This window comes from Artemia franciscana, chromosome 19 (genome assembly GCF_032884065.1).
Source record: "Artemia franciscana chromosome 19, ASM3288406v1, whole genome shotgun sequence".
NCBI classification, from domain to species: Eukaryota; Metazoa; Arthropoda; class Branchiopoda; order Anostraca; family Artemiidae; genus Artemia; species Artemia franciscana.
The window spans coordinates 9,618,770-9,635,131 of NC_088881.1; the positions used below are offsets into that span (position 1 = coordinate 9,618,770).

General features: G+C 34.4%; 1 protein-coding gene across 2 annotated transcripts in view; it reads left to right on the forward strand.

Moving 5' to 3' along the window:
• Positions 1 to 6,109: 6,109 nt before the first annotated feature.
• LOC136039267 (probable arginine--tRNA ligase, mitochondrial) overlaps positions 6,110 to 16,362 on the forward strand; it is a 93,382-nt gene continuing 83,129 nt past the window's right edge. For both annotated transcript variants that reach the window (XM_065722845.1, XM_065722844.1), the window contains exon 1: positions 6,110 to 6,235. In XM_065722845.1, coding sequence (XP_065578917.1) covers positions 6,200 to 6,235 — 36 coding nt within the window. In that variant the 5' untranslated portion in view covers positions 6,110 to 6,199. The remainder of the gene's footprint in view (positions 6,236 to 16,362) is intronic.

The window sequence follows — 16,362 nt, forward strand, 5'->3', positions numbered from 1 at the left end:
GTATACAACTACCTGCTGATTTCTGTAATTTAGTGACGTCCAAAAATGAATTGATTGAAAAAGTATTTCCGAATATTCTAAAAAAATATAAAAATAATAAATGGCTAAGTGAAAGAGCGATTCTCGCACCCAAAAATATAGACGTCCACGAAATCAACAATATTGTTTTGACCAAGATTCAAGACCAGGCAGTCCTTTACAAGTCAGTCGACACAGTTTTGGAACCAAATGAAGCGGTTAATTATCCATCTGAATTTTTAAATTCCATAGATCTTTCAGGGTTTCCACCACACGTGCTACAACTAAAAATAGGCGTACCAATAATATTGTTACGTAACATAAACCCACCAAAGCTTTGCAATGGCACTCGACTTGCCGTAAAAAAAACAATGGAAAACCTAATAGAGGCCACAATCCTGACAGGGCCTTTTGAGGGTGAGGCTGTTCTTATTCCTCGCATTCCCATGATTCCAACAGATCTGCCTTTTCAATTTAAAAGATTGCAATTCCCAATTCGATTAGCATTTGCAATCACCATTAAAAAAGCTCAAGGTCAATCATTAGAAAAATGTGGTATTGATCTTAATACTGATTGTTTTTCCCATGGACAATTGTACTTTGCATGTTCGAGGGTCGGTAAACCTGACAATCTATTTATATGCAGCGAGAATTGGACAGCGAAGAATGTTGTATATTCGCAAGTTTTACGCAGTTAATTTGTATTTCGGAACCAAATGAAGCGGTTAATTATCCATCTGAATTTTTAAATTCCATAGATCCTTCAGGGTGTCCACCACACCTGCTACAACTAAAAATAGGCGTATTAATAATACTTTTAAGAAATATCAACCCACCAAAGCTTTGCAATGGCACGCGACTTGCCGTAAAAAAAAACAATGGAAAACCTAATAGATGCCACAATCTTGACAGGGCCTTATGAGGGTGAGGCTGTTCTTATTCCTCGCATTCCCATGATTCCAACGGATCTGCTTTTTCAATTTAAAAGATTGCAATTCCCAATTCGATTAGCATTTGCAACCACCATCAACAAAGCTCAAGGGCAATCACTAGAAAAATGCGGTATAGATCTTAATACAGATTGCTTTACCAATGTACAATTGTATGTTGCATCTTTGAGGGTCGGTAAACCTGACAATCTATTTATACGCACAGACAATGGGACAGCGAAGACTGTTGTATATTCACAAGTTTTACGTAGTTAATTTGTATTGTTTCTATCTATCTATCTATCTATATAAAAACGAGTTGTGTGTATGCATGTTTGTTTGTTTGTAAAAAGAGCGTTTGCATATGACGTCATTATTAGTACATACGGCTTTGTATATGGACAGACAATGGGAAAGCCAAGAATGTTGTATATTCGCAATTTTTACGTAGTTTGAAACACATATATAAATCTATCTATATTCACAGGTGGGACACAGGGACACAACTACAATGGCGCGTAACTAATATGGCGCGTAACGACTTACGCGCGCGGGGGGGCTTGGGGGGGGGGCGCGAAGCGCCACCCCAACAGCTAGTATATATAAAAATAAGTTGTCTGTCTGTGTGTCTGTCTGTCAGGTGACGTCATGTTTCTGTGTCGACTGACGTCATGAAGTTAGTTTTCGTCATTTTTGCTATGACGGTGACGTCATTAAAGATATTTAAGACATATATGTTCACGTAGAAATCTATTAATGTTTAAGTTTAAAATGACTGATGAACTTACAATGGCAAAAGCCGATGAAGATGCTCAAAGAGTCTATGCCAAAAAACTTGCTGCTGATAGAGAAAGTCAGAAAAGAAAGCATGCCGAGGAATCAAAAGAACAGCAAGGAAACAGGCTTGAGGCTAACCGGGACACAAATAACGACCGGGACACAGGGAATATAAATGACGACCAGGACACAGGTATTTAAGAATATCGTTCAAAGACAAATTTTTAATTGTAAGAAGACCGTTGAAAGAGAAATTTCCAATTGTAAAATGACTGAAGAACCTACAATGGCAACACCCGAGGAAGCTGCTCAAAACGAATGTATTCAAGCCGAAGTAGCTGAGTTGGTAAAGCGTTATGTTTCAGGTTCTAGGTCCGAGAGGCTCCAGGTTTGAACCTTGGCTTTAGCATTAATACAAAAGAAGAAAAAAACTAAAAAAAATAAAAATTGCCAAAAAACTAAAAAGAAAATATATATATATATATTTATATATATATCTATATATATAAAAATAAGTTGTCTGTCTCTGGATCTGTTAGGTGACGTCATGTTTCTGTGTCGACTGACGTCATGTTTTCGACTGACGAAATTACAGACCGGGACATCGGGACACAAATGACGACCGGGACACTGGCACATAGAGAATATAAATGACGACCGGGACACAAGGAATGTTCGATTAGCAATCACCATCAACAAAGCACCGGGACACAAATTAAAGGTAAAAAACTAAAACCTAAAAAAAGACCAATTCAAAAACAAATGTATATACAGACCGGGACACAAATGACGACCGGGACACCGGGACATGACGACCGGGACACAGGGACACAACTACAACAGGGACTCCGGGGGGCTCAGGGGGATATATAAATGACGATGGCGACACAGGGAATCGTCGATTAGCAATCACCATCAACAAAGCTCGGAATGTTCGATTAGCAATGACCATCAACAAAGCACCCGGACACAAATTAAAGGTAAAAAACTAAAACCTAAAAAAAGACCAATTCAAAAACGAATGTATATACAGACCGGGACACAAATGACGACCGGGACACCGGGACATGACGACCGGGACACAGGGACACAACTACAACAGGGACTCCGGGGGGCTCAGGGGGATATATAAATGACGATGGCGACACAGGGAATCGACACAATCATTAGAATCATGAGGTATAGATCTGAATATGGATTGTTTTCCCATGGACCATTATATGTTGCATGTTCAAGAGTCGTTAAACCTGACATTCCATTTATATGCACAGACAATGGGACAGCAATGAATGTTGTATATTCGCAAGTTTTACGTAGTATATAAATATATATATATATATATATATATATATATATATATATATATATATATATATATATATATATATATATATATATATATATATATATATATATATATATATATATATATATATATATATATATATATATATATATATATATATATACCCCAACAGCTAGCATATATATATATATATATATATATATATATATATATATATATATATATATATATATATATATATATATATATATATATATATAAATAAGTTGTCTGTCTGTGTGTCTGTCTGTCAGGTGACGTCATGTTTCTGTGTCGACTGACGTCATGAAGTTAGTTGTCGTCATTTTTGCTATGACGGTGACGTCATTAAAGATATTTAAGACATATATGTTCACGTAGAAATCTATTAATGTTTAACTTTAAAATGACTGATGAACTTACAATGGCAACAGCCAAGGAAGATGCTCAAAGAGTCTCATTTCCGATACATGAACGTAGTCCAGCTGTTGTTCACTTAGCGGTACATTCCCAATGTACCCAATTGCAATTCCCAATTCGATTAGCATTTGCAATCACCATTAACAAAGCTCAAGGTCAATCATTAGAATCTTGAGGTATAAATCTGAATACGGATTGTTTTGCCCATTGAGAATTATATGCTGCATGTTCAAGAGTCGGTAAATCTGACAATCTATTTATATGCACAGACAATGGGACAGCAAAGAATGTCGTATATTCGCAAGTTTTACGTAGTTAAAAACATATATATATATATATATATATATATATATATATATATATATTCACAGGTGGGACATAGGGACACAACTACAATGGCGCGTAACTAATATGGCGCGTAACGACTTACGCGCGCGGGGGGCTTGGGGGGGGCGCGAAGCGCCCCCACCAACTAGGTGTAGGGGTGTATACTACCCCAACAGCTAGTATATATATATATATATATATATATATATATATATATATATATATATATATATATATATATATATATATATATATATATATATATATATATATAATTTGAAATAATAATAAAATTGGTTGTAAATGCTATTTTTTCTCGCTAAAATGTTTATGTTAGAAATATTTTTTTTTAATTTTGATTACTATCAAGTGGTTTGCCTTTGGAGCTCAAAATTTATTTTCTACCAGAAGAAATTATTAAATTACGAAAAAAGAAAAAAATTCATCCTAACACGTATTCACTTTTATCCTAGTTAAAATATGTAGCCTATGTCAGCCATTAAAATTTTACTGATTAAAGTAAATTAATAAAGTTATAAAAGAAATGTTGTTTATAATGCCTTGCGATGACGCAGTGGATAAAGCTGTGTATCCTGATCCAAGGGTGGCAGGTTCACTCCTGCGTGTCGTAAGGAATAGTTTCCCATTCTGAGCTTTAAAATGAAATAGGTTTTGGGTATCAAGAGTTTAAATATATTTCATTTTTCCTATACTACCGATAAAATGTAAGAATTTAATATTTGGTGGACAGTTCGACAGGAACATCTAAATGATTTAATTTATCTTTATTTTTTCTTTCAGGAGCCTTTAAAATGATACATTTATCTTTTTTTAAGGAATGACAAAGTAGATTTAGTCTTGACATACTAGATTTAAGCTTATCACAGTAATATAAGGAGTAAATACACGGTTGGGATCCTCCTCAGGCCAATTAGCACATCCCAAGGTGGTGATAGGTGAGCGCCCTACAGATATAAAGTGCACCTCCATACAAGGCACAGGCCAAAGGGGGGCCTTGTCCCTGAGGGTCCATAATAGATACTGAGACATCTTTGCCTAGGGCTGTAAATACAGACGAAGGAGGAAGAAGGCCCCTAACTTTTAAATTCAGTATGGCCCACCATAGTACCGAATGCACCCCATTAGTTACAAACCTTCTCTTTGTAATTGGTTAGATTACATAGTGATGCCGAACAACATGGTAGCAGGAGCCTCTATAAGAGGACTGCTGTGGCAAGGTGTAAGATCCAGATCTATGGGCAACAGCAAGGTATTCTTGTTAATGGATAATTATTTTCGGCTTGATTTGTTTTGGGGGGGTTATTTCTGGCTGAAAAAATCTCTTCCTAGTTTATATACATTCTAAGGGCTGTCTCTCTGTAGTAGCAGACTATTTGAAGGTATGAATATATAATTAATCAGAGGTAATAGGGTTGAGATCGTCTCTACAGATTTCAATTCTTTTTTATAGAAGAGTATCACCACGTGCTAAAAGCCATGTTGTGACCAAGATGAGCCTAGAATTGCATAAACTTCAATTTATGCTGGAGTTCCTAGGAACTTCTCGTTTTCCAGTTTCAAGCCGGTTTATGCACTTCCGGGTAGACTTGAGAAGATGTTTTGGTCCCCGGCCTCTACTGGCAACTGAGACCATTGATTTTTCTGATGTCAAAAGAATTTCAATTATTTAAAGAATATGCAAATCAGAACTAGAAATATTACGATGCTAAAAGAAAAATATCGTGTCGAAATTTCGATTTTTCGAAATTAGAAATTTCTGAGGCTAAGAAGTTCTAAAACAAAACACAGTAATTGTATCTTACTATTAATGGCTCCTAAAAATCTGTGGTGTTTTTAATAATAAATATGAAGTCTCCGGTTCCAGTTCCAATATTACATAGAGGTATGTAGACTATCATCAAGTCCTTTCACCTCTTTGACTCTTTCATCAGAAAAACTAGCCACTGGAAGTATTATTGTCCTCCAGTCAGCAAATCATGAGTCCACAATATTATATACATTGATACATTATTAAGTCTAACAATTCAAAGTAGAAATGTAAAACCAAACCTATCGAGTCAGTTTTCCAAAACAGCTTAATTTTAACTATATGATTGATATAATCGAGGCTAACCCTTGCCGAAAAGGGCACAGGAAGCCATTTAAAACTTCCTTTGAATGCTTCAATGTAAAGAGCTAAGTTTTTGAGCGTGCGTCACTAGCTAAAACCTATTGACATATAAAGTATGATTTTAAATGCCATCAACAAAAGCTGGTTAAGCATAGTATGTCAACGCTATAGGGTTAATAGTAAAGACAGCCAGTCGTCGGCTCTTTCCAGAATATATGGCTTTTACAGTTAATACTCTATGCTTTTCGAGGGATTTTATTCCTAATAGATGCTATGGCAAACCGATTTAGAACAGAAATTTCGAATATTGTAAGCAGATTTTGTATACCAGGGTGTTTCTTTTGAGTTTTAAGACGGATTTCTCCCAGTTGTCACCCTTCTAGTCTACTTGTTATCCTAACAGATAAACAATTGGAAACATTAGATGCATCTACATCTTCTTAACAACCAGTGTATGTGATTAGCTTGAATATTTAACTGTGTACAACATTCACAATTTCAAATATCCTACTGATAGACAACAATGGAGCCTAACCTTATTAACAGGTTATTAATATAGCTAAGAAACAAACTTAGGCTACCTCTATTGTCAGAACTGCACCCTGAATCCAAATAAGCCTATAATGTTCATTTGTGTTGGAAATGAATTTTGCCTTAACCCCCTCTAGTGTACAGATGTAAAGGCTACCTTGAATTGGTATATTTGCAGAAATATGGGGAAGGTAATCAGGAAGGATATATGAAAATACAGGATGGTTGGCCCCCAGCCCCCATTGCACTTCTTGTCTTAAGGGCCATGAAACAGATCAGCACCACCTGTTTAGACCTTAAGGGTCTAGTGCTGTATTACTTACTACTTACTTGAATTGGTATATATAAGGGTTGCAGTAAAGCCTAATTTGACACAAATGAATATTAAATTTGATTTCTGATGCAATTTTGACTATAGAGGCATGTTTATCCCTTAGCAATCTAAATTGATCAATAATATATACATTACTCTAATCTTGGCTAGGCTACACGTTTAAAGCTTGACTCTTATCTTAGAAATAAAGATAAGTTTTTTTTTTGTGGTAAAATTCTACTTTAGCTAATTTTAGCTATCTTGGAAAGGGGTTAGGTTAGGAAAATCTTCAGGGATGGGTCTACAGGATAAAGTATGTCCTGCAAAGATGTTTTGAAGTACCAACCTCCACTTCTCCCTCTAGAGGGTCCTGACCTTTGATGACCTTTAAAAATCTGTGTGTTATAAAAGTATTAGGCTACCTTGCAAAATAGATCTTCTGCTTAAATGAAGTACAACAAAATTGTTTTCAGTTTCACAACTTTGCTCAATCCCAATTTATAAGGTTTTAAAGATACACAAATAGCCTACATTTCCTAAATTTTGAAAAAAAAAACACTTTGATATGGCTTAAAATTCTACTCAATTATCAGCTACATTTTCAGAATTAAAGGCTCAGAAAAAGAAACTGATAACTAAAAATTAATGTAAAATGTTGTTTTGTCAAAATTTCAAATTTCAACATGTCATGTAGGCATATTTCAGGACCCTCTAGAGAGAGAAGGAGTAGAGGTAGGTACTTCAAAATATCTTCCCAGGACATACTTAAGTATTTAGGGAATTGTCAATGGTTTGATATGTTTGATATGTTATTTTCTTTATAACATATATTTAATGTTATTTATAATATATATTTGTGTTACTGGGGAGTTGATATGTTTAAGGTCAGCCCATCTTATATAAATTCTATTTTAGCTTTTCAACTTGTAAATCATAGAATTATAAATATGTATAAAAAAAAACATTGTTAAGAACTAAGCCTATACCTTGAAATGACTACAGCAGCTATATTTTATAACACAATGTCTAATATACTGAGCTAGAAAAAATTAAATTACAAGCATAGTCTTGTGCATACTCTTTGTAAAACCATTCTAAGACCACATTGGCTATAGTCTACATGATGTTTGATAAAAAAAAAAAAACTTTTTTTTATCAAACATGATCTTGTTTGGCTGAAAAAACTTTTTATCTCTTGTTCTAACTTCTAAACGCTTGTGGTTTCTGGGTTTTCAAAAATATGCATGTTTGAGGAAAAACATTAAATAATTAAGAAAACCAAGAGAACCAGGGTGATTTTCAGCTAGTTGAAAAACCAAAAAGACAAAAAAGCAAAATTCATGGAAGATGAAATTTAGTATCATGGGACTATTGAAAAAGTTGGTGTAGATTCTGCCACAATATATTTCATTGACTATAAAAATAGACAAGAAACTGAATTCTCTAATCTAAGAGACTTAAAGGAAGACCTAATGGGGCTCCCTGCTCAAGCATGCAAATGTGCCCTTAGTTTTGTTGATGCCGGTGAAGAGATGAAATCTCAGTTTGAGGAGGAAATGATTGCCAAATTGCTGTCTATTAGTGTAGAACAAAATATCCCTTCAGCAAGAACATTTTTAGTAAATTTAAGAGACAATAATGATTTACTTAATGTCCAATATGGTGGTTTTGGGTTAGAAACACCTTTCCATAGTTGTATGTCACCATCTATGCTCATGATTTGAATCCATCAGAATGTGTATTTTTTTTATTATATGTCTTGTCATGATATCCTTGCTAAATCATATTTATTTTATTTTCTACTTTTTATTTGCATAATAAACAAAAATATAAACTATGACTGATATAAGTCACTACACTAGGGAAAACTTTAAATATATCTTAAACTTGGCAAAGTACTTTAAATAGCTTACTAGGCATCAATGTGCAGTTAAGGCTATTGGGAAGTAAAGACTATGAAATCTTGAAAACAACTCTAGAAATCTTAAAATACTTAGTTAGACCATATCATTCCTAAAAGCCCTTCTGTTTTCTTTGCCCCTCTCCCTTAATGTACAGATATATATTCTGAATTATATTTTTCCCATGTGCAGGGGTACAGCTTGGGTTTGGATTTTAGAGAATGAAATATTCTCTCATTCTCACGCCAACAAGATTGTCCAGGTTGCTAACAAATGCAGACATGTAAGCTAGTTTAAAATAGAAGTATAAGCTAAATTACAAGATGTTGGTGATGGGTGCCAATACCTTGGGGGGGGACCCCCCTTCCACACTTTACTCCTGCTCATGTGTCACTCTTGTTTCAAGTTTAGGTATGTGTATGATAAACCCCCTACTGCTTAAGTTTTTCATTAATTGATGCAGTGCAGAAGCATCCTTTTTTTGTGTTAGTTTCTTTCAGATTAGCATGGGACATGACAAAGAGAAGTGACAGGGTAGATGGAATATATATAATTTGGATTATATATTTGTAGATTGGGGGGGGGGACTGGTAAAGTATTAGACAGTGTAAAGTTAGAAAAAAATTCTTATTACATAACATTAAAAATGATTTTACCTAACACCTGGGTTGTTACAAGCTGAAATGTCTGGGGGGGGGGGGGGGCAAGAGATTTTACCAGCTGGCTGGCCATTTTTACCAACTGTTTTTTCTCCATAATTAGCATAATGTCTGTTTTGATTACAATACATAAGTCAGTAATACAATTCCTACTTCTTTTTTCACTGAGTGACCAAAAATATTGGGGGGGGGGTGTATCCTCCATACATGACAACCTTGCCTGACACATTAGGCCCACTATACTTACCCCCCTAATTTGCAAATATATAGCCCAAATTTGTTTCTTAAATGTTTTATTTTTATCAGACCTAGGTATATTTCATTAGGACTAAGTATCAGAAAAACATATTAGAAGAATATTAGGTAGGGGGTATAGCATACAAGTACCCAAGTTTATACTTGTAGATTGAATCGGTGTTGATGAAATCAAGGAACAGAAAAAATAGGCAATATACAATTTGGGCTATATATTTGCACATTGGGGGGGTAAAGTAAACTCTAGTGCTTTTAAGAATGGTATAAGTAATTGTTTAGGATTTCTTAAAGTAGTTTTCAAAATTGTATAGTTTTCTTCTCAATAGCCCCAGTTGTGCATTGATACCACTTTGAAATTCTGCTGAAATAACAAAATTGTACTTTCAAAAACTAAAATAAATACAAAACAGATTGAAAACTAAAACTATGCTTAAACATTTATTTTTCAGAATTCAGATGGTTATAGACCTGTCATGTATGCAATCTTCTAAGCACTAGAAAAAAGGGTAAATATTGTAGCTTGACAATGCCTTCCCAGGGTATATTTTTGGCCCTGGAATCATTCCTGAGAGTTTCATTCATCTAACTCAACTACTTGCCAGGATATTAAGAACCCCAACAAACTAGAATTTTATCCTGTGAATTGGGATTTAGCAAAAGGATCAACTCCAATACAATTTTCTTGGATCTCATTTGTGCTATAAATATATTTCTAAAAATCCTACTTTCATTTCAGAGCAGTTGTCAAATGTAAGTACTATTGGTAAATATATATGCCTACATGATTCCATTACTGCATGAACACGCTACTTGATGCCGTTTTATACTCTTTCTAAATGTAGGCTAATAAATGTTTCATTTGCATATGCATCTTATCCTCCCAGTACTCTCCTACATAGCCCCAAGATATAGGTTGGTACATGCTAGAAAAAATTACTGAAATAACAAAATTCTTACTTAATAATATGCATATATATTTGTAATATTAACCACATTATCATGTTTACTTTTGTTGTTATCTGCATCCAAAGATTATCTTTAGATAATATTTTATATAGAAAATATTTGAAATTTTTATAATAAGATATGGATCTGATAGTTTTAAAGGTTTGAGGAACTGGTCCACAAAGAAAACAAATGCAAAACAACAGAGAAACATATTAATTAAGGCTATACAGGACCATTGGGGTGCTGTTGTACATTTGTAAGTAAAACAATTGTTATATTTAGAAAAAGCATAAAAAAGACATTGAGAAGTGTGATCACTTTGTCCCTAAGTCAGTAATAAAGTCATGCATATATTTATAGTGCTTTTTTAGTGGAAATGGTAGTGTGGTATGGTTATAGAGTAGAAATGCTCATATTTATGGTGCTGGTGCTTTTTAGAGTGGAAATGCATTTATTTATGGTGCTTTTTAGAGAGGAAATGTATTTATTTATAGTGCTTTTTTAGAGTGGAAATGGTAGGGTGGTTTTTAGACTAGAAATGCTAATATTTATGGTGCTGGTGCTTTTTTAAGTTGGAAATGGTAGGGTGGTTCTTAGAGTAGAAATGCTCATATTTATGGTGCTGGTGCTTTTTAGAGTGGAAATGCACATATTTATGGTGCTTTTAGAGTGGAAATGCATTTATTTATAGAACTGTTTAGAGTGGAAATGGTAGGGTGGTTTTTAGACTAAAAATGCTCATATTTATGGTGCTGGTGCTTTTTTAAGTTGGAAATGGTAGGGTGGTTCTTAGAGTAGAAATGCTCATGTTTATGGTGCTGGTGCTTTTTAGAGTGGAAATGCATATATTTGTGGTGCTTTTAGAGTGGAAACGAATTTATTTATAGTGTTTTTTTTTAGATTGGAAATGGTAGGGTGGTTTTTAGACTAGAAATGCTCATATTTATGGTGCTTTTTTAAGTTGGAAATGGTAGGGTGGTTCTTAGAGTAGAAATGCTCATGTTTATGATGTTGGTGCATTTTAGAGTGGAAATGCATATATTTATGGGGCTTTTTAGAGTTGAAATGGTAGGGTTGATACTTCTTTTAGGGTCTCTTGTAGGATAGGAAAAGAGAAATACACCACAAGTTTCAATTAAAAATAATCACTGCTTGTCAGCTCTAAATGGGTACCTGGTGAAATCTGGGGAAGGTAAACAGGAAGGGTGTGTGAAAGCACAGGATGGCTGGCCCACAACCCCCCATTGCACTTGCTGGCTGAAGGGCCAAGAAACGGAGACCAGTACGGACTGTAAAGACTAATGCCGTATCCTTTACCTTTTCCTTTTTTACCTTTAATCACTGCTGGTGTAGCTATTAACCTTCCTTGAAACCATTACATTGGACAGAGCCTAAAATTCAACAGATATTTTTACTAAAATATACCTTTCTTAAACGTAGTCAGTATTTTCCTAATCATTGATATGATGCAGATTATTTTAGATAGCCTATGTAGGATTAGCTGATGGTTGGTACTTAGCTAGTTAGGCTTGGCTTACAACAATCTAGTAAAACTTCTTTTTTGAACATTGAAACCTAAAGAAAAGTTAATTTTATATCTCAGCCTATTTAAATATAATTATTCTGTTTCACAGCACTTGTCTTAGATTGAATGTAGGCTATTTATGGTAGAGCCTGTCTGTGATTTAGATATTTGGTTCTAATTTAAGATCCTATCCAAGATTAGGTAGCTTTTTCCAAGTTAAGTCCCAAGCTTAAAGGGTGAGTCCGCAAATAAGCTCATCAGTAAACTGTCAGTGAATTTGTATTTGTTAATTTTGTGCAAGTTAGAATATTCAAGGTAATCACACACTTATTGATTTTTTTTAGACAAATCTAATTTAGGAAATATCTAGGAATTGTGTTCAGGGGGAGGAAGGTTACAAAGAAAAACCTTAAGAATGCAGTTTGTTAATATGAATTTGTTTATTATTTTACAAGTTGGACAGAAACTTGAGGGGGGTCCAACACAGTACACCTCACCCTCCTGGATGCAGCTTTAAATCCAATGGTGAAACAATCCAAATTCTTGGTAGCATGAGAGAGATTTTACAGTGATTTAAATGTTGAAATATTGATTAACTGTCTAATTACTGGGTACTGTATCCCATAGGCCTGGGTGAAGGGTGAACACCAGTTTTGGTAAATTTTAATAATTTTTAAACCTCTTTGCTAGGCTGAAAATGGACACACTACTTTATGTGCTTCTTTATTTCCTTTATGTGCTTTTATGTAAATTAATTGCTATCATTTCAAATTTTGTTTTGAGCCCTTAATCTCAAAATTAAAAAAAAAAAAAATTATTGTTTTATAATGTAGAGTTGTGAGAAACAGTCAAACTTTAGCGTAAAGAGCGGGTGTTGAGGAGGGGACAGCCCCTTGCATATACAGGATAATTTTTGGTTCGTTTTTGAGTTTTAATGTTGCTCCTTATTTTCAGTTTTAAAAAAAACTTATTTTTTTATTTACTTTCTGAACGTTTTTAAATTAATGCAGGTTTTGAATTTACATCACAGAACATGAGTAATTAAAACGCAATTTGCATATTAATTTTACTTCTTTTAACTAATTATAATTTCATAATAACCTAAGTTTGATTAACTTGCAAGCGAATGAGAGAAAACAACAAATTTGGGCCCGTTTTGGGTTTCATGAACCAATACAACCCAATATGTTTCACTAGGGTTCCCTTGTTCAACATAGCCTGTAAGTTTCAAGGCAACAAGAGAGAAAATTGGGACATTCTTTTATCACTATCAATGTAGCCATATTCTTTTTTCTGGATTTACTGGACCTCACTTGGTCCAGTCTATCAGCCTTGTAGATTTAAACATATCAGGAAAAAACCACAAATATGACCCAGATTCACGTTACATATATTAATACAACCAAGTTTTCGAAAATGGTTTGTGTTTAAATGTATTTTATGGTTTGTTGAATTTAAGCCCCTTTGGAGCTTTGATTCTGTTCACTGTGAACCAGAAAACATTGTGTGTATGCAGGCTATCAAAATAGCATGTATCCAATACCCTAGAATATTTTATAGGGATCAAGTTGAAAATTTCAGGGAGTGTTGGAAAAGCTAATTGGACCTCAATTTTAAACTTAATGAAAGAGGTTAGAGGGAGGATGGGGGTAAAAGTGCTTTTTATAAATTCCGCCTTTAAGCTTTTGCACAGTTAACCCCTGTGGGACTTGGAGTCTATTCATGATTTAATGGTAAGGGTAGTATTTAGAAACTATTGCTATGATAAAAAAAATGTTTTTGCATCATAGTATCTCAATAGTGGCTTGGGAAATTGAGTTCAAATTCTCATGAATGTTTGGGAGTCCATGTAGACTTGCAATTTTGAGTTGGAGGGATGGGACAGAGCTACCTTTTCTATGACGAAACAAATAAGAGTTCCAAATAGGGATAGGTCCTTTTATTTGACAGTAAAACTAAAATTGTATACAAAAGGCTCTAGATATTTTGATGACATAGTCAGTCATTATCAGTGAAGTTACCAAAGCATTAAAGTTAAAATAAACTATATTTATACTGAATAAAATAATAACTTCTGGGTTTCAGCAGTTTTCTGGTCCATTGTCTTAGATGGTTCATTCACTGTCTTCACTTCTTTAACATTGCGTTGAATTTTTAAGAAAGGTATTATAATCTTCTTTTCTTCTAATGAAAAATGAAATGCTGCTGAATTTATCTTCTATTCTTACAATTGCAAATGAATTGTTGCTGAGTTTATTGTTGGTCTATCTTCCCTGAATATTGGACGTTGGTATTTTCCCAAGACCACACTGCCTTTTCTGCGATGAAACAAATAAGCATTCCAAATAGGGATAGGCATCTGTATTCTGTATTAGAAAAATGTATCTGTATTGTTACAGATATAATTTGGGGGATCAAGTCAAAACTTTCAGGGAGTGATGGGGGTGGGGAAGGCATGGGACTCCAAATTTTATGTCTAGGGAAGGGGATGAAACCCCTATGCCCAGAAAAAAACTTCTGATTGGAGAGGACTCATAAACTTTTTGTTCAGGTAATGTGGAGACAAAGAGGAGCTAATAGATTTTCAATGTATTTGATAATTCTCCCCCCCTCCAAAAAAAAAATAGAAACTAATTTTGGCTGTATTGATTTAGGAGGTTCAAAATGGGTTCAAAATTTGTTTTTTCTCTGATAGGGTCAACATTTACAGGGCATGTAGGCAGGAACAGATATACCCCAATGAAGAATAGCCATTTCGAAAACTTGGTTGTATCAATATATGTGACGCGAATCTGGGTCATATTTGTTTTTTTTCTGATTTGCTTAAATCTCTAAGTGTGGTAGACTGGACCAAGTGAGTTCCAGTAAATCCATACAAACGAATATGGCTGCATTGATTGTGATAAAAGAACGCCTCATTTTCCCCCTCCTATTGGCTTGAAACTTATAGCTTATGTTGAAAAAGGGAACTCTAATGAAACACTTGGGTTGTATTGGTTCATTAAACCCAAAACGGGACCAAATTTGTTGTTCTCTCTAATTAACTCGCAAGTTACTGTGCAAGTCTAAGCAGTCTTTGATTTTTCGGTTTTATAGCGACGAAAAAGTATATGTCTAAAATATGTTATGTTTTCAGTAAAGCACAAATGATGCTCTGGTCTTCAGAGGGTTTAAGGGAGGGGAAGATAGACCACTTTTATTTGGCAACGCAATAGCGTTGACTAAGTAAGGAGCAAAGTTGGCTCTGTATTGTTTATTCTTTATTTGTTTATTTTTTATTGTTATATTTTATTTCATATATATATATATATATATATATATATATATATATATATATATATATATATATATATATATATATATATATATATATATATATATATATAAATATATATTTTAATATTTTATTTTTATATTTTTTATTGTATTTTTCTCCCCAAGCCCCTTTGTATGGGGAGAGTTGTTTTATTACTTCTGAGGGGGCTCATTCGATTGGAAACTGAAAGCTCCTGTACCCTTTTTAAAAGCCAAAAGTGATTGGAGTGCAACCCATCTCCCTCTTGCTCCGTTTTTATTACTCTGCCCCCAAAGGTTTCCATCAAAATTTTGAGATAGCCATTCTGTTCACCATAGTAGAAAGGGTCTAATAACTATGGTTCAGAGGGTGACATGACTCCCACAGCCCTTGGGGTAGGAGATTTGTTTTTGGAGAAAAGGGGCATGTTTGAATCTGGGTCTCCAAAATGCTCAGGGTATTAAGTTGAAGCTTTCAAGGAATGTTGACGGGGATTTTGAACTAAATCAAAGTATGCTATGCATATGCATACTGTCATAAGAGCGTATCAGCAATGTTTCAGGAGTAGCTTAGGCCATTAAGTTCAAACTTTCAGGGTATGTTGAGGGAAATGTTGACTAACCCAAAGGCAGTTTGCACATAATACTACTACTATTACTATTGCAACTGACAAGCCTGCTGCTGCTACCACTACTACGACTAAGGCTAAGAGTATTAAGGTTTAACTTGTGAAACTTTTGAGGAATGCTGATGGGGATGTTGAACCCATCAAAACACACTATGTGCTTGCACGCTGTCAAAAAGACATCAGCAATGTTTTAGGAATAGCTTAGGGCATTAAGTTGAAACTTTTAGGGCATTTGAAGGGGGATGTTGAACTGATCAAAAGGCGCTATGTGCATGCTACTGCTACTACTGGTGCTAAGGCTAAGGATAATAAGGTAAAACATTGAAGGAATGCCGAGAAGGATGTTTAACTGTGTTGTAACACACAATCTGTATACTGGCT